Source organism: Monodelphis domestica, chromosome 5 (genome assembly GCF_027887165.1).
Source record: "Monodelphis domestica isolate mMonDom1 chromosome 5, mMonDom1.pri, whole genome shotgun sequence".
In the NCBI taxonomy this organism is placed as follows: Eukaryota; Metazoa; Chordata; class Mammalia; order Didelphimorphia; family Didelphidae; genus Monodelphis; species Monodelphis domestica.
In genome coordinates, this window is record NC_077231.1 from 148,240,745 (window position 1) to 148,264,826 (window position 24,082).

The following is a 24,082-nucleotide window of genomic DNA, read 5'->3' on the forward strand; positions in this document are numbered from 1 at the left end:
TCCTACTAAAAACACTAGAAAGCATAGGAATAGAAGGGTCATTCCTAAAAATAATAAACAGTATATATCTAAAACCATCAGCTAATATCATCTGCAATGGGGATAAACTAAATCCATTCCCATTAAGATCAGGAGTGAAACAAGGATGCCCATTATCACCTCTATTATTTGACATTGTATTAGAAACACTAGCAGTAGCAATTAGAGAAGAAAAAGAAATTGAAGGCATCAGAATAGGCAAGGAGGAGACCAAATTATCACTCTTTGCAGATGACATGATGGTCTACTTAAAGAATCCTAGAGATTCAACCAAAAAGCTAATTGAAATAATCAACAACTTTAGCAAAGTTGCAGGATACAAAATAAACCCACATAAGTCATCAGCATTTCTATATAATTCCAACACAGCTCAGCAGCAAGAACTAGAAAGAGAAATCCCATTCAAAATTACCCAAGACAAAATAAAATACTTAGGAATCTATCTCCCGAGACAAACACAGGATCTATATGAACACAACTACAAAACACTTTCCACACAACTAAAACTAGACTTGAACAATTGGAAGAACATTAACTGCTCATGGGTAGGACGAGCCAATATAATAAAAATGACCATCCTACCCAAACTCATCTATCTATTTAGTGCCAAACCCATGGAACTTCCAAAAATTTTTTTTACTGATTTAGAAAAAAACATAACAAAGTTCATTTGGAAGAACAAAAGATCAAGGATATCCAGGGAATTAATGAAAAAAAAAATACAAAGGAAGGGGGTCTTGCAGTCCCAGATCTCAGACTATATTATAAAGCAGCGGTCATCAAAACAATTTGGTACTGGCTAAGAGATAGAAAGGAGGATCAGTGGAATAGACTGGGGGCAAGCAACCTCAGCAAGACAGTATATGACAAACCCAAAGATCCCAGCTTTTGGGACAAAAATCCACTATTTCATAAAAACTGTTGGGAAAATTGGAGGACAGTATGGGAAAGATTAGGCTTAGATCAACACCTCACACCCTACACCAAGATAAATTCAAAATGGATGAATGACTTGAACATAAAGAAGGAAACTATAAGAAAATTAGGCGAACACAGAATAGTATACATGTCAGACCTTTGGGAAGGGAAAATCTTCAAAACCAAGCAAGAATTAGAAAGAATTACAAAATGCAAAATAAATAATCTGGATTACATCAAATTAAAAAGTTTTTGTACAAACAAAACCAATGTAACCAAAATCAGAAGGGTAGCAACAAATTGGGAAACAATCTTCATAAAAACCTCTGACAAAGGTTTAATTACTAAAATTTATAAAGAACTAAATCAATTGTACAAAAAATCAAGCCATTCTCCAATTGACAAATGGGCAAGGGACATGAACAGGCAATTCTCAGCCAAAGAAATCAAAACTATTAATAAGCACATGAAAAAGTGCTCTACATCTCTTATAATCAGAGAGATGCAAATCAAAACAACTCTGAGGTATCATCTCACACCTAGCAGATTGGCTAACATGACAGCTATGCAAAGTAATGAATGCTGGAGGGGATGTGGCAAAGTGGGGACATTAATTCATTGCTGGTGGAGTTGTGAATTGATCCAACCATTCTGGAGGGCAATTTGGAACTATGTCCAAAGGGCGATAAAAGACTGTCTGCCCTTTGATCCAGCCATAGCACTGATGGGCTTGTACCCCAAAGAGATAATGGACAAAAAGACTTGTACAAAAATATTCATAGCTGCGCTCTTTGTGGTGGCCAAAAATTGGAAAATGAGGGGATGCCCTTCAATTGGGGAATGGCTGAACAAATTGTGGTATATGTTGGTGATGGAATACTATTGTGCTCAAAGGAATAATAAAGTGGAGGAATTCCATGGAGACTGGAACAACCTCCAGGAAGTGATGCAGAGCGAAAGGAGCAGAACCAGGAAAACATTATACACAGAGACTGATACATTGTGGTACAATCGAAGGTGATGGACTTCTCCATTAGTATCAATGCAATTTCCCTGAACAATCTGCAGGGATCTAAAAAAAAATACTACCCACAAGCAGAGGATAAACTGTGGGAGTAAAAACACCGCTGAAAAGCAACTGCTTGACCACAGGGTTGGAGGAGATAAGACTGAGGAGAGACTCTAAATGAACACTATAATGCAAACTCCAACAACAGGGAAATGGGTTCGAGTCAAGAACACATGTGATAACCAGTGGAATCATGCGTCGGCTATGGGAGAGGGAAGGGGGGGGGAGGGGAGGAAAAGAAAACGATCTCTGTTTCCAGTGAATAATGTATGAAAACGACCAAATAAAATAATATTAAAATGGAAAAAAAAAAGAAATCACAATTTGGATAAAGAATAGACTTTGGGGCTAGAAGGCTGAGAGAGAGGTGGAATGACAATAGATTGTGTTGAGGTAAGGGAATTTCGGAACTCATGAACATGGAAGTGGTGGTGATTTGGGGGTGATGATGAAGAGTATAACTATATGTGTAGATGGGGAAGGATGGAAGATTATTAGGTCATGTGAAATGAGTATATTAGGAATTGTGAAGTTATGGTGTTGAAGTCCCCTAATATGAAGGCAGGAGTTGAGGTGAAGAAACAGATAGTAACCCAGGGCCTGAACTCACTGAGGAAAGAAAGGGAGTAACCTAAAGATTGGTAGACAATAGCTACCACAATTTTGACTAAGTTGTGGATATGAATTGAATGAACCTAAAAAGGAAGAAAGGTTACTGAGTGATGTACTAGAGGGACAACCTGAAAATGGCCATGGAGAGTAAAGGAGTATACAAACTCCATCTCAATCTGTGAATTGAGGGGAATGAATAATGAAAGTGTAGCCAGTATTGGAAAGAGTGGTTAGGGAATCTGTGTTGGGGGGAGCTAGGACTCAATGAGAGCCATAAAATGGAAGGGCGAAGTGCAAAGATTTGAAATGAAAGCCTGTGGAGCAGACAGCCCAGAAAGCACTGTGGAAAGGGTGGTAGCTTTGGGATGGGTCTGTGGGGATGGTTGGAGGGGTAATAGGGCTTGAAATATGACAATGAGGATTCAGTCTGTTTGTTAGTAGTCTCTCAGTAACCGAGGATGACGAGAGGATTCAGTCACTGGGATGGGAAAGATGTGGAAATAATATTGTGGAGAATGAAATAGTGAATGGGATTAGGAGTAGAATAGCTTTGCTACAATGAGGACCCACTTGAGATCAGGAAACATTAATAACTAGTGGATTTTTGACATGATATTTGACAGCATGTGAATAGGAGTTAGATGATGGGAGTAATCTAGAATTGGGGTTTGGCAGCTGAGTGGATATGTAGGGTGCAAGAGAATGAGAAGTTAAGGATGACCCCAAGGCTGTGAACCTGGGTGATATGAAGGAAGCTGGTGCCCTCAGTAATAATAGGTAAGTTTGGGAGATGCATAGGTCTTTGGGAAAAGTTAATGAGTTTTGTTTTGGATGTGTTGAGTTTGAAATACCTAAATATCCACTGGACAGTTAGTATTGCCAGATTGTTTTTTAGGTGAAAGACAATTTTGAGTCATTTGCATAGAGATAGTTAAATCCATGGCAGGTAATGAAGTCACCCAGTTAGAGACAGCCTTAAGCCACATCTGCAGGTAGAGGATAGTGGTAGTCTCTCGGTGACTGAGAATGACAATTGTCTTTGTGCATTATCATCCATTGATGTACCCTCATGTGGCTTTGAAGTCCAAAGACTGAGGCGCAGAGTTTGTGGCATATGGGGCATGGGACACCAGTTGTTATGGGAGGTGCGGTTGTGGCCTGATGTCGGCGTTCACGCGCAGCGGCAAGACGTCGATGTTGTTCATCTTCAAAGGTGGTGGAGGCATGGTTAATGTGGGTTCGCCAGCTGCTTCTGTCAGAGGCAGCGAGTTCTAGTTGCTTTGGTGTAATGCCAGCCCACTTCAAATTTGACTTTAGCTGATCCTTGTATCTTTTCTTTGGTTGGCCTTGTTTCCTGAGTCCAGCTGACAGTTCGCCATAGAATACCTGTCTTGGTATTCACTGTGGGTCCATGCGGATGACATGTCCAGACCATCGTAGCTGGGTTTTGAGGACCATGACTTCGATGCTGGTGGAGTTGGCTCTGTCGAGGACTTCCTGATTGGCGATTCTGTCCTGCCATCGAATCCTCATGATTGACCGGAGAGAGTGTTGGTGGAATTGCTCCAGCTGTTTCATGTGCTTCCGGTACAGTGTCCATGTCTCGCTACCATACAGGAGCGAGCTGAGGACCACTGCGTTATACACTTTGAGCTTCATCACAGTGCTTACACAGCTGTGTTGGAGGACTTTAGAGCGCAGCCGCCTGAGTGCCTGGCTGGCCTTTTGGATCCCATCATTAATCTCGTGGTCTAGGGACCCGTCTTTGGCGATGGTGCTCCCAGGTACTTGAAAGTGTTGACGTTAGAAAGCTGCGTGCTGTCGATTGTAATGCACAGCTGGTTAGTTGGCCTCCCTGGTGCAGGTTGGAACAGCACCTCTGTTTTGCTGAGGCTGACAGTCAGGCCAAACAGTTTTGTTGCGGTAGAGAACCTGTCCACAATGGTTTAAAGATGATTTTCTTGGTGGGCCATGAGAGCACAGTCGTCTGCGAAGAGAGCTTCCAGGATGAGTCTCTCTGTTGTCTTTGTTTTTGCAGTCAGGCGGTGAAGGTCGAATAGTGAGCCATCCAGTCGGTATTTGATATAGACGCCCAGGTCTAGATCCATCACAGCATGTCGTAATACTTGGGTGAAAATTAGGTTGAATAGTACCGGAGCGAGGACACAGCCTTGTTTCACACCATTGGAGATGTTGAAGTGATCAGAAGTCTCTCCACCAGATAGGACTTCCCCTGTCATGTCGACATGAAAGAGCTGGATCAGTTTGACGAATTTTTTTAAAAATATATTTTATTTGATCATTTCCAAGCATTATTCGTTAAAGACATAGATCATTTTCTTTTCCTCCCCCCCAACCCCCATAGCCGACGCGTAAGTCCACTGGGCATTAGATGTTTTCTTGATTTGAACCCATTGCTTTGTTGATAGTATTTGCATTAGAGTGATCATTTAGAGTCTATCCTCTGTCATGTCCCCTCAACCTCTGTATTCAGGCAGTTGCTTTTTCTCGGTGTTTCCACTCCCATAGTTTATCCTTTGCTTATGAATGGTGTTTTTTTCTCCTGGATCCCTGCAAGTTGTTCAGGGACATTACACCGCCACTAATGGAGAAGTCCATTACGTTCGATTATACCACAGTGTATTAGTCTCTGTGTACAATGTTCTCCTGGTTCTGCTCCTCTCGCTCTGCATCACTTCCTGGAGGTTGTTCCAGTCTCCATGGAACTCCTCCACTTTATTATTCCTTTTAGCACAATAGTATTCCATCACCAACATATACCACAGTTTGTTCAGCCATTCCCCAATTGATGGGCATCTCCTCGTTTTCCAGTTTTGGGCCACCACAAAGAGTGCAGCTATGAATATTTTTGTACAAGTCTTTGTGTCCATTATCTCTTTGGGGTACAGACCCAGCAGTGCTATGGCTGGGTCAAAGGGTAGATATTCTTTTGTCGCCCTTTGGGCATAGTTCCAAATTGCCCTCCAGAATGGTTGGATCAGTTCACAGCTCCACCAGCAATGAATTAATGTCCCTACTTTGCCACATCCCCTCCAGCATTCATTACTTTCCTTTGCTGTTATGTTAGCCAATCTGCTAGGTGTGAGGTGATACCTCAGAGTTGTTTTGATTTGCATCTCTCTGATTATAAGAGATTTAGAACACTTTTTCATGTGCTTGTTAATAGTTTTGATTTCTTTGGCTGAAAACTGCCTATTCATGTGCCTTGCCCATTTGTCAATTGGAGAATGGCTTGATTTTTTGTACAATTGATTTAGCTCATTATAAATATGAATAATTAAACTTTTGTCAGAGGTTTCTATGAAGATTTTTTCCCAATTTGTTGTTTCCCTTCTGATTTTAGTTATATTGGTTTTGTTTGTACAAAAGCTTTTTAGTTTGATGTAGTCAAAATTATTTATTTTACATTTTGTGATTCTTTCTATATCTTGCTTGGTTTTAAAGCCTTTCCCCTCCCAAAGGTCTGACATGTATACTATTCTGTGTTTACCCAATTTACTTATGGTTTCCTTCTTTATGTTTAAGTCACTCACCCATTTTGAATTTATCTTGGTGTAGGGTGTGAGGTGTTGATCTATTCCTAGTCTCTCCCACACTGTCTTCCAATTTTCCCAGCAGTTTTTATCGAATAGTGGATTTTTGTCCCAAAAGCTGGGATCTTTGGGTTTATCGTATACTGTCTTGCTGAGGTCGCTTTCCCCCAGTCTATTCCACTGATCTTCCTTTCTGTTTCTTAGCCAGTACCAAATTGTTTTGATGACTGCTGCTTTGTAATATAGTTTTAGGTCAGGGACTGCAAGGCCCCCATCATATGTGTTTTTTTTCATTATTTCCCTGGATATCCTTGATCTTTTGTTCTTCCAAATGAACGTTGTTATGGTTTTTTCTAAATCAGTGAAGAAGTATTTTGGTAGTTCAATGGGTATGGCACTAAATAGATAAATAAGTTTGGGTAGGATGGTCATTTTTATTATATTGGCTCGTCCTATCCATGAGCAGTTAATATTTTTCCATTTGTTCAAGTCTAGTTTTAGTAGTATGGTGAGTGTTTTGTAGTTATGTTCATATAGTTCCTGTGTTTGTCTTGGGAGATAGATTCCTAGGTATTTTATTTTGTCTAAGGTGATTTTGAATGGGATTTCTCTTTCTAGTTCTTGCTGCTGAGCTGTGTTGGAGATATATAGAAAAGTTGATGATTTATGTGGGTTTATTTTGTATCCTGCAACTTTGCTAAAGTTGTTGATTATTTCAATTAGCTTTTTGGTTGAATCTCTAGGATTCTTTAAGTAGACCATCATGTCATCCGCAAAGAGTGATAACTTGGTCTCCGCCTTGCCTATTTTGATGCCTTCAATTCCTTTATCTTCTCTAATTGCTACTGCTAGTGTTTCTAGTACAATGTCAAATAGTAGAGGTGATAATGGGCATCCTTGTTTCACTCCTGATCTTATTGGGAATGCATCTAGTTTATCCACATTGCAGATGATATTAGCTGTTGGTTTTAGATATATACTGTTTATTATTTTTAGGAATGACCCTTCTATTCCTATGCTTTCTAGTGTTTTTAATAGGAATGGGTGTTGTATTTTATCAAAGGCTTTTTCTGCATCTATTGAGATAATCATGTGGTTCTTGCTAGTTTGCTTGTTGATGTGGTCAATTATGTGGATGGTTTTCCTAATGTTGAACCAGCCCTGCATCCCTGGTATGAATCCTACTTGATCATGGTGAATGATCCTTCTGATCACTTGCTGGAGTCTTTTTGCTAGTATCCTATTTAAGATTTTCACATCTTTATTCATTAGGGAGATTGGTCTATAGTTCTCTTTCTCTGTTTTTGACCTGCCTGGTTTTGGAATCAGTGCCATGTTTGTGTCGTAAAAGGAGTTTGGTAGAACTCCCTCTTTGCTTATTATGTCAAATAGTTTGTATAGTATTGGGATTAACTGTTCTCTGAATGTTTGATAGAATTCACAGGTGAATCCATCAGGCCCTGGGGATTTTTTCTTAGGAAGTTCTTTGATGGCTTGTTGGATTTCAATTTCTGATATGGGATTATTTAAGAATTCTATTTCCTCTTCTATTAGTCTAGGCAGTTTGTATTTTTGTATATATTCATCCATTTCTCCTAAATTGGTGTATTTATTGCCATATAATTGGGCAAAGTAATTTCTAATGATTGCCTTAATTTCATCTTCATCGGAGGTGCTGTCCACCTTTTCATCTTTAATGCTGTGAATTTGCTTTTCTTCCTTCCTTTTTTTAATTAGATTGACCAGTACTTTGTCTATTTTGTTTGTTTTTTCAAAGTACCAGCTTCTTGTCTTATTTATTAAATCAATAGTTCTATTACTTTCGATTTTATTAATTTCTCCCTTAATTTTTAGGATTTCTAATTTGGTTTTCTGCTGGGGGTTTTTAATTTGATCGCTTTCGAGTTTTTTCATTTGCATTTCCAATTGATTGATCTCTGCTCTCCCTTGTTTGTTAATATAAGCATTCAGGGATACGAATTTACCTCTGATTACCACTTTGGCTGCATCCCAAAAGGTTTGAAAGGATGTTTCGCCATTGTAATTTTCCTCGATGAAATTATTAATTGTTTCTATGATTTCTTCTTTAACTAAACGGTTTTGGAGTATCATATTGTTTAATTTCCAATTGGTTTTAGATTTGGTTTTCCATGTACCATTAGTAATCATTATTTTTATTGCCTTGTGATCTGAGAAGGCTGCATTCATTATTTCTGCTTTTCTGCATTTGTGTGCTATGTTTCTGTGACCTAATGTATGGTCAATTTTTGTGAATGTGCCATGTGTTGCTGAGAAGAAGGTGTATTCCTTTTTGTGCCTATTTATTTTTCTCCATATGTCTATTAATTCTAATTTTTCTAAGATTTCATTCACTTCTTTTACCTCTTTCTTATTTATTTTTTGATTTGATTTATCTAAATTTGATAATGGTTGGTTTAAGTCTCCCACTAGTATGGTTTTATTGTCTATTTCTTCCTTCAATTCTCCTAGTTTCTCCATTAGAAATTTGGGTGCTATATTATTTGGTGCATACATGTTGATTAATGATATTTCCTCATTGTCTAGAGTCCCTTTTAACAAAATATAATTACCTTCCCTATCCCTTTTGATCAGGTCTATTTTTGCATTGGCTTCATCAGATATCATGATTACCACTCCTGCTTTCTTTCTATCAGTTGAGGCCCAGAAGGTCTTACTCCATCCTTTAATTCTGACCTTGTGGGTGTCAACCCGCCTCATGTGTGTTTCTTGAAGACAACATATGGTAGGGTTTTGGATTCTAATCCATTCTGCTATTTGTCTACGTTTTATGGGTGAGTTCATCCCATTCACGTTCAAAGTTATGATTGTCATTTGTGGACTCCCTGGCATTTTGATTGCCTTCCCTAATTCTAACCTTTTCTTCTTCGGCTCTACCTTTTAGTCCAGTGATTTACTTTGAATCAGTCCCCCTTGTCCCCTCCCTTGATGTTTCCCTTTTTAGTCCCTCCCTTTTTCTTCCCTCCCCCTCCCCCCTCTCTTTCCCTCCCTTTTTGTTCTCCCTCTCCCCCTCCCCCCCTTGGTTTTCCCTTCTCCTTACCCTTGTTGGGTAAGATAGAATTCAAGATCCCAATGGATCTGGATGTTTTTCCCTCTCAGAGTTGATTTCCCTGAGATTGAGGTTTAAGTAAACCCCACCCCCCTTCCTCTCTTTCTTATAGGAGTTTTCTTCCCCTCCCCTTCCCATGTGAATCTTTGTGTGATAACGATTATTCTATTTCGTCTTTCTTTACCCCCTATTTATACATTACATTTTCCCCACATATTAGTATACATAGATTGATATAAATGTAGTCCTTATAGAAGAGAGTTTGAGTAAAAGAAGAAGATAACATTTTTCCCCTTTCCTTAATATTTACCTTTTCAGGTATTCTTTGCTCTTTGATTTTCGGTATCAAACTTTCCACAGAGCTCTGGTCTTTTCTTTGCAAAAAGTTGGAAGTCTTCTATTTTGTTGAATGCCCATACTTTCCCTTGGAAGTATATAGTCAGTTTTGCTGGGTAGCTGATTCTTGGTTGGAGACCCAGCTCTCTTGCCTTTCTGAAGATCATGTTCCATGCCTTACGATCATTCAGAGTAGAACTTGCAAGGTCTTGTGTGACCCTGTTTGGCATTCCTTTATATCTAAATTGTCTTTTTCTGGCTTCCTGTAGGATTTTTTCTTTTGTTTGATAGCTTTGGAATTTGGCAATTACATTCCTGGGAGTTGTCTTTTGGGGGTTTAGTGTAGAAGGTGTTCTGAGAGCTCTGTCAGTGGCTGTATTGCCCCCTTGTTCTAGAATCTCTGGGCAATTTTCTTTGATTATATCTTGTATCACCATGTCCAGTTTGGTGTTTATTTCTGGCTTTTCTGGGAGTCCAATTATTCTTAAATTATCTCTTCTCCCTCTATTTTCCAGATCTATCACCTTGTCGGTGAGATATTTTATGTTCTCTTCTAATTTCTTGGTGTTTTGGCTTTGCTTTATTAGTTCTTGCTTTAAAGCCTGTTTTTCTTTTACAGTTTGGTCAAACTGGTTTTGTAGATGCATGAATTTCTTTTGCATTATTTCCCACTTTTCCTCCCAGAAGGCTTCCATCTTTTTGGTCATTTCTGATTCAAATTCTTCATGGGTTTGTGGAGAGTTTCCATTTCCTTTGGAAGATTTTGGAGCATTTTCTTGTATATCTTTTTCTATCTGCTCTGTATTTTGTATTTTGGCTCCATAGAATGTTTCCAAAGTTGCCCCTTTCTTCTTATTTTTCTTGGTATTTTGGGGCTTCTGTGCTTCTGTGGAGTTTGCCATCTCTGAGTGTGGAGGATTAGCTTTTCTTATCTCTGTCTGGTGTTCAGAGACTTTAGTCCTGGGTAGATTGTCGGTTCTATGAGCTTTCCCTGGGTTAAACTGAATATGCCTCACTGGAACTGGAATGGAAGGGTCGGACCACGAGGCCACACTCTCCCCCCGGCTCACTTTCCGGAAGTTGCCTTCAGAATCGTTGGCCGTGAGGCTGTTTCGTTGGCCTGCGGGGGGATGGGCTGCAGCTTCCCCAAGCTCCGAGGGCAGGGACTTTCACTGAGACTTGGATAGCAGGATCCAGCCCGTGAGGCTGTCTTGCCCGCCCTGAGGGTTGCTGTTGTTTCGACCCTGCTCTTGACTTTCACTGGGACTCAGATAGAAGGCCCTGAGGGTTGTTGTTCCGAGGACCCTGCTCTCTGAGCTGGGCCAGGCTGCGGCTTCCCGGAGCCTTGGACTCTGTGCTCCTACCCCTTAGGTCTGAGTGATCTCGGGTTCTGGCTTTTGAGGGGAGCCGTACCTTTTGATCTGGGTCCAGGTCCAGGAGGAGGGTTCCCAGGGTCTGTGCCGTTGATCGTTTTGAATTTCGGCGCCTTAGGAGCTTATAGTTTGAGATTGGTCGGGAAGGGTTTTCTGGAGATCTGAACTTTAGTTTTCTCTAAGCCGCCATCTTAACCGGAAGTCCTCTCTTCTATATTTTCTTGTAGTATGGTATTGAGATTTTTGTTAATCTCTGGTTTTTCAGGTAGACCAATTATTCTCATATTGTCTCTCCTTCCTTTGTTTTCCTGGTTTGTCACCTTGTCAGTGAGATATTTTATGTTTTCTTCTAATTCCTTAATTTTTTGACTTTGCTTTATTAATTCTTGCTGTTTTGCAAGATCATTGTCTTCCAGTTGCTTAATTCTGGTCTTTAAGGACTGGTTTTTCTTTTCATTTTGATCTGCCCTTCTGTTTGAGGCTTCTAGCTCTTTCTCCAATTGGGAGTTCTTGTCTGTCAGACTGCTGACCTCTTTCTGGATTTTTTCTCATTTTTCTTGCCAGAAAGTTTCCATATTTTGGATAAGCTCCATTTTGAGTTCTTCCAAAGCTTGTGGACAATTTCCATTTTTTTTTTTGGCGGGTTTTGATTTTGTTTGAATTTCATCCTCTTTTTCCTTTGTAGCCTGGGTTTTCCCTCTGTAAAAGTTTTCAATAGTCAGTTTTTTCCCTTTCTTCTTGGAGTGTTGATCTTGGGCACTATGAGCCATCCCTTTGGTGCTTTTCCCTTTCCTTTTTAGTCAGAGGTCTGAGTGAGATGGGCGGGTTTTGGTGCTTTTGCCCCAGGCCGGTTTTTCCACAGCAGCCTCCACATTTTGTTAGCATGCCTGCCCGCTTGGTCTGTGTTCTCTTCTCTCCCGTGTACAGGAGTTTCCTGTGAAACTGCTCTGAGGGGTATTTCCCTGGTAGACCTTGTCAGTTCCCAAGGACCCTGGCATGCGCCTCCCCCCCCAACTACTGCGAGGAGCGGAGCTTTTGCCTCAGGCAGTTTCTAGAGTCTCCACAGTGTTCAAAATTTGCAAGAGCCCCCACAGTCTACGAGCGAGCTCTCCCGTGCGCAGGGCTCTCCTGTGAAACCCCTCTGAGGTATAGTTCTCTGGAAGTCCTTGGTAGATCCCAAGGACCCTGGTGTGACCCCTCCCCCCCAGTCTCCATAGAGTTGTTCCTCCCTCACTTGCTGTCTATGGTGAGCATGCTGGTCCCTACTCTGGTTCCGTAGGAGAGGTGGGGGAGGGTAGTTCAGCTCTTGTTTGGGTGTGAGCTTTTTCTCCTTCTTATAGTATGGAAATGCTCAAACCCCATGTACATTCATTGCTGTACCGTACTTTAGAATCCCTCCATTCTTCCAAAGATGATTTTTATGCTCTTTTGAGGTCGTCTATTTCTTTCAGTGCCGATTTGCATCTAGATTGCAGCCATGTTTACCCGGAAGTCTCTCGGAGCTTTACCTTCTAAAGAGGGAGGAGAACATTCAAAGGAGAGTTGAAAAGTGTGGTAGGAGTACTATGTGCTACAAAAACCCAGTAAGTAGAGAGTATACAATAGAAGAAGCCAATTAATAATGTCAGATACTGCACAAATCAAGAAGAATGAGCATTATATATGAGAGGCCATTACAATTGGCAATTAAGACATCATTGAAATCTTTGGAAAGAAAAAGTTTCAAATGAGTGAAATTGGATGCCAGACTGCAAAGGATTGGGAAATGAGTGTAAGAAGAGAAAGTTTTAGCAGTGAGTAGAGACAATTTTTTCTAGAAATTTAGTCTAGAAATTGAAGAAAGTTAAAGGACAAACTCTTAAAGGAATGATAAGGTTTAATGAAATTTTCTTAGGGATGTAGGAGACTTGTTTCTGTTTGTAGACAGTAGAAAAATGAACCAGTTGAAAGGGACCGATTAAAGTGTACAGGGAGGTGAATGCCATAGAAGTCATAGGACAGGAGATAGCCCAACATTGAGCATTAATGGATGTCCATGCTTAGTTGGTGTGAATTTTAAAATCTCCATCTTGGTCTAGCACCCAAAAATTGTGCACACCCACACTACAAGGGCATGTGCTAGTCAATGACAAATCAGAAATAACTAACTGCCCACCTGGGCTGTCCTAAGCCAAGCTTGAACCACCATTGGCACGTGTGAGGCACAGGAAGTGATGGAGAGAGCAGCCTCTGGAATTCGCTCACTTTCTGTAGACAGGGCGAGACGCCAGTTCGTGTTAGAAGCTTGAACAGAGAGGAGGCCCGCAGACAGCTTCCCTTCAGATCGGTCACGTGAGTCAAGGACTGATTCCTTCCACCTTGGCCCTTTGGGCCTAAACTCCCTCTGCCTTGGTCAGAGGTTGAGTAACCCCTTTCCCTTTTCTCCTTTCTCCTTCTCTCCCTCTCCTTTTCCCTACTCCCATTGTGATTAAACCTCCATAAACTCCATTCTGACTTGAGTGTTTCATTTTAGGAATGTCATAAGTAAATTCCTTGGCGGCCATTGTTCAATATTATAATAATCTTAAAAAGTGAAAATTTTCACTACAACAGTGGTGAAACAAGAGAAGCCAATAGTCATGAGAACAGTGTCATGGAAGTTAAGTAAGGAGAGGATGTTCAGGATGAGGGGGTTTTCAATTCAAGCCTTTGTTAATCACTTACTATGTCTAAAGCACAGAACTAAAAGATAGAATCAAAAGCTTCAGAAAGGCCAAGTAGAATGAAGCCTGAACAAGACTGTCAAGAAGAATAGTTGGGATCATTTGTAGTCAGAGAGAGAAGGGGTCATTTAAGTTTTTGGTAGGAAACAGGTTATAAAGGGTTGAGATGCAAAGAAGTTGAGACAATTGGAGACTTTTTCTGGGAATGGCTATGAAATGGAGAAGTAGAGGATGATAATTTGAGGTGAGGTGGAATGACTGAAGGTTTTGGTTAGGAATTTTAGTCTTTTTGATCATGGAAGTGTAGAATACTTGTGTGTAAGAAGAAAGGCATGACCATATCTGTATGTGTCGTGTCTGAAAATAATATTTAATTTGCATATATTTATATGTACATGTTGTTTTGCTCCAGTAGAATTTAGAGATTTATGTTATTTTCTCCATATCTCAGTTGCTTAGTGTAGTACCTGGCACATAGTGAGTGCTTAATGAATGCTTATTCAATGAATGAGCCAATTACCTTCCTAGACAGTGCATTCCAATTATAGTTATTTCTAATAATTAGGAAACTTTTTATTATAATGAGCTGAAATCTGCCTCTGTAACTTTAACTCATCACTTCTAGTTCTCTCTTTAAGGACCAAGCAGAAAAACCAACTCTCTTCCATCTTTCAAATATTTGAGGATGTCTTTCATGTTGCTAAGTCTTTTCTTATCCAAATATCCCTAGTTCCTCCATGTGTGACCTTGGTCAAGTCACATAACCTATTTCAAACCTCAGTTTCCTCATCTGTAAAATGAAGGGTTGATCTAGATGTTGAGGTCCCTTCCAGCTCTATCTCAGTGACCTATGAACTGTGACCTTAGTAGGCTAGACTATTAAGCCGAATGAAGATGAAGAGATAAATGTAACATCTTACATTGTACATTGGGCTCTCTCCTTGTTTCTTTCTTAATTGTTTTGCCCACCCTTCTGCTTCTAGATCTTCTTTTTCCTACTTTCAAAGTCTGGGTTTCCCCCAAGGCTCTATCTTTGGCTCTCTTTTGTTTTCTTTGAGCTCCATTTCAGTATTATTAACTCCTTGATAGATGTTTGTGCCTAGTTGATCTGTTAAGAATTCAACTGCAACAGGTTCAAAGGAGAAATTATCATTTGCTCCTAAAAGCTCTTATTTTTTACTTTCCCATTACTTTTAATAGTGTTCCTAGCCACCCATTTGCAAAACCTTGACATTCCTTTTGATTCTTCCTTATCACATCCAGTCGGCTGGCAAATGTGGTCAGTTTTCCACAGCATCTCTCACATATGTCCCTCTCTTCATTCTGACTACCATCACCCTGGTGAAAGGCATTCCCACTTGCCTGGAATAATAGAAGAGTCTCTTAAAGGCCTCCTTCTGAACTAATTTCTTCTCTGTAATTCCTTCTTCACAGTTTGCTATAATACCTTACTTTTACAGGTTTATGTTATATTGCCCCATACCACATGAATACTGTACATTCCAGCTAGATTTCTAGCCATGGCCTCCTTTACTCATTTCCTCCTGCCTCCATGCCTTTATTTTTACTGTACCCTATACCAGAAATGCTCCTTTCATCCCACTATTCTACTTAGTTTTCTAGTCTCAACTCAAATACCACTTCATCAATAAAGCTTTTTTAAGCTATCTCTTGTCCTTCTGCCCTGCCTCTCATTTTCTCCTTTCTTATGATCTTGGCATAATTTATTTTGCTTTATTATTTGTGTACATATAATATCTTCCCTACAAATTTTCCAGGAGGGGACATTTCATGGTTTATCTCCTTCATGCTTTTATCTTTATGGTAATTTCTATATAGTAGATATTTAATAAATGGTAGTTGCTGAAGACATGAGACAAATACTTAATACTGTTCTTGAACAGCATGAAACACTGAATAAATTGCAAAATTGTGCTGTACAAATCATAGGTTCTGTAGGAGTTCTATGAAAGAAAATTGGTCAGGTTTCATTAATCAGGTAAGGCTTTTCTTTGGCAAGTGGGAGTTGAGCTGAGACTTAGAGATTTTATAGATTTGGGCCAGTCAGAGGGGAGAGAGTTGGAGGATATTAAAAGAGATTGTGAATAAAAAGAACAAAAGCAACAAAGGTTGTAATGAATGTGATATGTTCATGAAGTGGTGAGAATTCTAGCCTCTCTGTAACAGAAAGTACGTATTGAAGAATAGTGGTAAAATGCCTTCTCTTCCCTCTATTTATCCTAATATGACTCATCCCTTGAGCCCCAGCTGAAAACCCATTTAATATGATGCTTCTTTTGATTACCTAGCACTTACTATCTTCCTTTTCAGAGAACTCTTGTAGTAACTGATGTGTACAACATAATTTATTACTTATACAGTGTCTATACATTGTGCTTTATTGAGTAGTGAGAATAAATTCCCATAGATAGAGTGAGGACAGATGGGTGGGTGGGGGCTTGAAAATAACTTGAGAATTTTAGACTTGATGTTAAGAATTGGGAGGCATTCAGTTTTTGAGTGATATTGAGTAGGGGACTTATTGCAAGGTAAATTATCTGAAGATAGTTCCCCATTGTGTTTTATTCCCAATGAGTACATGCGAAAAATATTTTATAGCTCTAATCAAATAAAATTCCTAAAACAGTTAACCTCTAAGATTTTTATGCTTGATTAAAATGGATTCAGTTTTATTTTTTGTTTCTTTAAAATGTAGACCATAACCTTTGAACCAAGAAACAAATGCTGCCAATCATCAGTGCTAGCCTTGGTTTTTAGATTGGCTTATCTTTTGGGGTTATTTTTACAATGTGACATATTCTAGTTTATAGATCTCAGTAATGCTGTTGCCCTAATTAAATAGATCTATGTTAACAGACAGGGTGATTGATTATAATGAGATGATTTTATTGGTTTGAAAAAGTAATAAAGCAGAATGAAAATATTATTCCAGACCATTCATTTTCTACTTTTTAATACAGATGGCTACTTACTTTCTTATAGTTGATACCCAAAGTATAAGGAAGGCATTTACTAATAACTTAGATAACTATGGTTGGCATTTTTCCATATAACTAAATATTGACAAGTTTCTAAAAAGGTCTTGTGTTTCATAGCTGAGAATATAGAGATTGCATGCTGGAGGCATAGATTTAATAGAGGATGCCTTTTGTGGCTGGAGTTGAGCAGTAATAGGAACCTAATTCAAATGGTGCCATGGACAGTTACTCATGATGATATCAGCACTTGGAGAGAGTTCTAATGAAATTGTTTTATTCTTCCTTAAAAATTTTGCCCTAACATGTTATTGCCTCCTCTGGTATCTAATTCAGCAGTCTTCTACTTAATTCAAAGATAATCAGATGTGGAAAGAGTATAGTTGAGACTCTGGCCATTATAGATTGATAAATACAATATAAAATTATATGTATAAACAATGGAACAAAAAACTAGCTGTACTGCTAAATTAATAAGAAATACCAATAAAACAAAAATACAAAATACTTTGACTAAATATCATATTTATTAATCTAATCTGTTACTTCTAATTCCTTTCTTGGCTTTCCCAGGTTTATCCATAATTCTTTGTCATTCAAAGGACTATAGAGAAATATATGAAGCGATAAATAGGTGGTAGCATATTAACAACAATGAATTAAGATTAAAAAGCATCCCAAAATATCAGTGATGTATGACCAACAAAGATGGGGAGCTGATTACATTACAAAAATAAGTAGTAGATGGAAAGACCATATACTGCACTGCTCTTCACACATTTTTGGTAGATTAAGGACAAGAGTCACCCAGAATGGAACATGTGGATAGATTTTTATTTGCACAGAGAGAATGAATACTCACAGCAACTAGATTGTACATCCAACTTATATAATTGAAACATATGTAGTTATGACTATTAGCATTGTGTCCAGAACTTGTAGTCAGCTCTCTGTATACTTACTTATCCTCATTGACACATTTTTACTCCAAATTAAACTTCTCTTTAACTAGTTTTAGAGGTAATTCTATCTTTTTTTTAGGACTGTTTTTGTTCCTTCTTTTGAACTATACCAAATCTTATAATATAGATCCACCCTAAAGACAATGGGTGTTCCCTCTACTCACCTAGATCACAGTTCTTCAAATAACATTTGTGACTTTATGTGACCAACACCCTGAATCCAACCTTTTCATAATGAGTATCTCCAGACACGTTCTTCTTCCTCCTAGGATTGTATACTTAAGAATTCATTGCTAGGCTTAGACTTGAATCTTTTCTAGCTTAGTGAGTACTGCCAGACTTATGCGAAGCTTACCTAATGCTTTAAAACAGAGAGCCACTGTTGGACCATGGTGAGGCCATTTTACTTTGTTCAGAGTAGAACTTCCATAGAGTATTTAAACATAATATACTGTCCAAATACACTGACAGGCAAAATTGTCATCCTTCCCTTTATGAGAACTATCCCCACTTTTGTAACAAACCCTTGATTTTATGGAAGAGTACTTGATGTAGGCTAGTCAAGTGGAGAACCCCTTCCTTCAATGAACATTTGCTCTTACTTATGTTTCTGGAGACAGTCTTGATACTACTTCTCATCATAATGCTTTGGATAGGCCTCTTTATGAAATGGTCTTTTTTTTTAATTTAGCATTTGAGCCTAATTTAGTTGGAAGAGGCAGGAGAAAAAAATGTAGATGATTTTTCATAGCCTTTTTTTTTCAGTGCTATAAAAATGAAAAAAAATTTTTTTGCTCTCTCTAGTCACAGGATCAAAAACATCTTAGTGGATGTCCAGTCCTAATCCCCTTATTTTATAGATGAGGAAACTGGCCTAGACAGGTTAAGTGACTTCCTAAAGCCACAGAGTCATCTTTATATATAGAAATTGATTCTAGGGCTTCTGCCTACAGAGTCAGTGCTCTTCTACTATACCATTCATTCATTTTTTTTTTTTTAGTCAAGTGGACTTTTATCAAACCAGAGGAGACTAGTCATTTACAAAGCATTAAAATATGTTAAAGCTATTTTCCCCTTTAAATACAATAATTTATAATTGTTAATATAATAAATGTTAAGTTTCCTTTGGGAAGAAAGGTATATGAAAATAGGACATTCTGATTTACTTTAGACTTCTGCAAATTAAGGCAGATTATGGACTTTAGCAAGAACATATAGCTTTGTTCTTTATTAACCTTTAATACCTCTCTTCTGTCTGATGTAGGGCAAAGTGTGGCTAATTGATTTTAATCCATTTGGTGAAGTAACAGACTCACTACTGTTCACATGGGAAGAACTAATATCTGGAAAAAACTTAAAAGGTGAACATAATGAAGGAGAGGCTCTCGAACAGGTAAGAAGTTTTAGAAAAGCAGTAATCTAAGAGATAACCCCTTAAATGATTAAACTAAATGCGTACCTAAATTCTCTTTGTTTATTTTTATGATGTGACCTCAGGATCTTGTGTGGTCAAACTTATTATCTGTAATCTTGGGAAATATTTAGTTTAAAGTAAATTTTATAATATAGACAATATTTTATATAGACATAAATAAAAGATACTTGTCTAGTGAGTAATAAAAATTTTTCCTTTCATTATAAAAGGAATAATTGTTGACTTGAATACACGTATTTATTTACTTAACATGTTGTTCTTATGAATTTCCTATTTTTAATAATTTTCCCCAAATAATTACCTCATACCTATAATTTCAAGTAATAATTCTCTCCTAATGTCTCTTATTCTTGAAATATTCTACATTTTTCATATATATATACACACACACACACATATGTATATACACACACACATCCATTCTTTTATCTCAACCAAGTGATATGTAGTTCTTCTAATCTTTATCAGCTCCTTATAAAAAGTGTGAGAACCTTTAATAACCTGAGCTTAATGTAATAAAACTCTCTGTGGCTATTCAGAATACCATTTTTTTCTTTTCTTTATCTTCTGTTTCAAGGAATTGCATGAAGAATATAAGAGAATCTCTCATGAGAATATTCAATGAAAAGACTCATATTTATGTCCCTTTGGCCTTCTAAGATGTAAGATTATGGTATTCCATTGTCTTTATATTCAGCTCTTATCTCTTAGGAACTCCAGGCCTCCATCACCAACTGAATATGCCACAAAGCTTCTCAAATTCAGTATGTCCAAAACTGAATTAATTTCTTCCATCTTCCCTCAAATCTACCCACTTTGTATCTTTTTATCAAGGGTACTTACCAAAACCAGGTTCAGAGCCTTTGAGTCATCTTGGTTCTTCATTTGCCTCACATATACAGTCAGCTGCCTTATTTGATTTTTTATCCACTACCTTTCACATCTGTTCCCTTCTCTCCATCTATATAACCATAGTCATCTCTTTTCTGGACTTTTGCAATAACCTCCTTGTTGTTCTCTGCCTCAAGGTAGGAAGAAAATAAGCATCTACCATGTTCTAGGCTCTGTGCTAAGTGCTTTACTAATATTATTTATTTTATCCTTACAACATCCCTGTAAGATAGGTACTATTTTGATCCTGTTATACAGTTGAAGAAACTGAGACAGATAGAAATTAAGTTACTTGCCCAGGGTCACAAATCCTGACTCAAGGCCTAGACTTCTCTCTATGTGCCACCTAGCTGCCTCCACCCTTCAGAAGCCTGGACTAGAAGGAAGACAGGGAAGCTAGTAGGTGGAAATGAGGAAGAAGAGCATTCTAGGTATGCGGGACAGCCAGAGAAAATGCCTGGACTTGAGAGACAAAGATAGGAGAAAAATGAGGTAATAACAATACCAGATAACCTGATAGTGCTTTGAGTTTTCAGGGCACTTACACATATATAATCTTCACCACTGCCTTTTTACCAGATTTTTCATATTTCCTTCTTGAGCTTCCCTTTTCTAGAGGTATCAAATAATCAGTATCTTCTCTGTGCCAGGCACTGTGCAAGGCACGATAGCTGCAGACTAAAGTAAAACTGACCCTGCCTTTAGAGAGTTTACATTCCAAAGAGGGAGATAGCACGAACATAAGTAGGTACATAAAACACACATGCAAAGTAGGCAGCAAAGGTTCACCAAGAACCTGCTGTGTGATAGCCCCTCTACTAGGCTCTGAGGATACAGCCCCAGTCCTTTAAAACATAAGCATTCAGAGACTTGAGATATACAAGATAGATAAAAAATGATTTTTTTTCAGGTAATACACAAGTAGCTTGGGGGTGGGGTAGTGAGTGGATTGAGAAAGCTCTGATCTAGACAGTGGTCCTTGAGCCAATCCTTGAAGGAAATGAGAAATCCCAACCAGCCATGGAGAATCATCAGTACAGAAGACTCAGAGGTGCCGAGATGGTGGTGGGTGTGAATATAATAAGGCAGGTAGGCTGGGACCAAATTGTGAAGGGCTTTAGTGACATACTGAGGAGTTTGATCTTGGGAGAGATGAGGATATGATGGAGTTTATTAAGTGGGAGAAATATTTGTGTTTTAGGAAAATCAGTTTGCCAGTTGTATGACAAATAGATTAGAGAGGAGTGGGGACTTTAGAGAGGAAGATCAGGTAGAAGGCTGTTAGATAGTCCAGGTGAGAGGTGATAATGGCCTGCACTAGGCTAATGGCTATGTGGGTAGAGAGAAGAGGATATTTGAGAATTGTAGTATGTAACAATTTAGGAAACGTTGGAGCAAGATTTAGCAATTGATTGGGTAGATGGTATGAGTACATACCAGGAGTTTACGATGACACAAGTTGCAAACTTTGGTGAATGGCAGAATGATATTGCTCTTAAAAGAAATTCAGAAAAGAGTTTGGTGGGTGCATGGGTAAGTTAGGGAATAAGCATTTATGTAGTACTATATACTGTATGTCAGGAACTGCCCTTTTAAAAAAATATCAGAATAGGGGTGAGTTTGGAAGTAAAGAATCATTACCTTAATTTGGGACTTGTTGAGTTTGAGGTAGCTATCTGCTTTGACATGTCTACTAGGCAATTAATGATGTGGAGCCAGAGCTTAAGAGAGAGATGGGCTGATCATAGAGATCTTGGAGTCATTTACAGAGAGTTGATCATTTAATGGAAACTAATGAAGTCACCAAATGAGAGTATATAGAGAGAGGAGAGGGACTAAGCTAATTTGGGTTAAATTCAGAATGTGAAGCCATGTTATATGGATAATAGTCTAGCAAAAAAAAAAAAGAATGCAAAGGAATAACATCTAACTATCCATACTTTGACATCAATTCTATTTTAGTCATATTTGTTCTGTCATTTCTAGTACAGAAGTCATTCTTGGCAGAGAAAACAGAATTAAAGTATAACATTTAAAAAAATGTTTACTATAAAAGTTAACTCTAAAGTAAGCCTTGTAGTTTATGAAGGGGAAAGTGAAAGTTTTGTCAAGTCAAAATATGTTATCTATCTGACAGATACTGTGAAGAACTTTATCATTTTCTTTGCAATAAGAATTACATTGTAGCTTCTTTGAAAATCCAAGTATACAATTACTGCCTGATTCTATTAGGAATTTAGTTTCTTTTTTTTTTAACATTATTTTATTTGGTCGTTTTCATACATTATTAACTGGAAACAAAGATCGTTTTCTTTTCTAACCCCCCCCCCCCCCCGCCTTTCCCTCTCCCATAGCCGACGCATGATTCCACTGGTTATCACATGTGTTCTTGACTCGAACCCATTTCCCTGTTGTTGGAATTTGCATTATAGTGTTCATTTAGAGTTTCTCCTCAGTCTTATCTCCTCCAACCCTGTAGTCAAGCAGTTGCTTTTCATCGGTGTTTTTACTCCCACAGTTTATCCTCTGCTTGTGGATAGTGTTTTTTAGATCCCTGCTGATTGTTCAGGGAAATTGCATTGATACTAATGGAGAAGTCCATCACCTTCGATTGTACCACAATGTATCAGTCTCTGTGTATAAGGAATTTAGTTTCTTAAGAATGAATCAGTCATGAGAAATGCAAAATAAAACAACTCTGAGGTATTACCTCATACTTCTCAGACTAGCCAGTAAGATAGTAAATGAAAGTGATAAATAATGGAGGAGATTTGGCAAAGTTGGGGCACTAATACATTGTTGGTGGAGCTATGAACTAATCCAACCATTCTGGAGGCAGTTTGGAACTCTGCCCAAAGGACTATAACACTGTTCATACCCTTTGATCCAGTAATACCACTTTTGGTCTGTATCGCAGAAAGATCATATAAAAGGAGAAAGAACCTACTTGTATGAAAATATTTATAGCACTTCTTTGTGGTAGTAAAGAATTGGAAAATGAGGAAATGTCCATTAACTGGGGAATGGCTGAACAAACTATGACATGTGTTGGTAATAGAATACTATTGTGCTATAAGAAACTTTGAACAAGACGATTTAAGAAAAAGTTGGGAGACCTACATGAACTGATGCAGAGTGAAATAGTAGAATCTTGGAGAACATGGTACACAATGACTATAATATTGTGTGATGATCAACTGTGAAAGACTTAGGTATTCTCAGCAATACAATGATTCAGGACAATTCTGAAGGACTTGTTACAAAGAATGCTCTTCATCTCCAGAGAAAGAACTGTTGAAGTTGGATGCAAATCGAAGCACTGTTTTTCACATTAGTTTTTTTTTTGGTTGGTTGGGTGGTTTTATATTAGTATTCTCTTACAACAGTGACCAATATGGAAGTACGTAACTTTGCTTGATAATACATGTGTAACTCAGATCAAATTGCTTGCCATCTCTTAGAGGGGGAAGGGAAAGGAAAGAGGGAGATAATTTGGATCTTTAATTTCAGAAAACATGTTGAAAAATAGTAATTATGTGTAATTGGGGAAATAATATCTTTAAAAACACAAAAAATAATGAATCGGTCATTTGTGGACAATGATGATTATTTGCTAATAAAGAGGATAAGTTAAAAATATTTTTAAATAAGGGGAATGAATAAAGTAAAAAAAAACCCTTTCTGCTGTCATCTATTGAAAGCATTTCAGGTAGAGTGAAGAAAGCAGCAGCAAAAGCACATTCTCCACAATTACTTGCATAGTTTAAATAAAGATGTCTCTAGAAACACCACAAAACACATGTCAAATGTTCAGTGTTGATAGTATGCTCTTAAAGTTAAAGGAGGAGAGCTTTTCTGTTAATTGGTAGTAGTTTGTCATGTCAGTCATTAACATGTAACACCTGATAAGGCAGTTTTGCTCAACCATGTTTGGATCTGGTATTTTGGAATTCCTTCTACCTCAGTGAGCTACTTGTTTTTAACTTCAGAATCTTAGAGAGTTGAACATTCAGAAATTAAATTTCTCATCCATAGTTTTACAGCTATTTTATGTCCAAAACAAAACTGGGCCCCAGGTTCTCAAAGTCAGCTTCTCTCTCCCTTATC

At 38.2% G+C, this 24,082-nt stretch overlaps 1 protein-coding gene across 3 annotated transcripts in view; it reads left to right on the plus strand.

Annotated features, from left to right (window-relative positions):
• Positions 1–24,082, plus strand: part of CDC123 (cell division cycle 123) — a 174,137-nt gene that overhangs the window by 142,944 nt on the left and 7,111 nt on the right. For all 3 annotated transcript variants that reach the window (XM_001363530.4, XM_056799447.1, XM_007503959.3), the window contains one exon: positions 18,914–19,042. In XM_001363530.4, the coding sequence (XP_001363567.1) occupies positions 18,914–19,042 (129 nt within the window). The remainder of the gene's footprint in view (positions 1–18,913; positions 19,043–24,082) is intronic.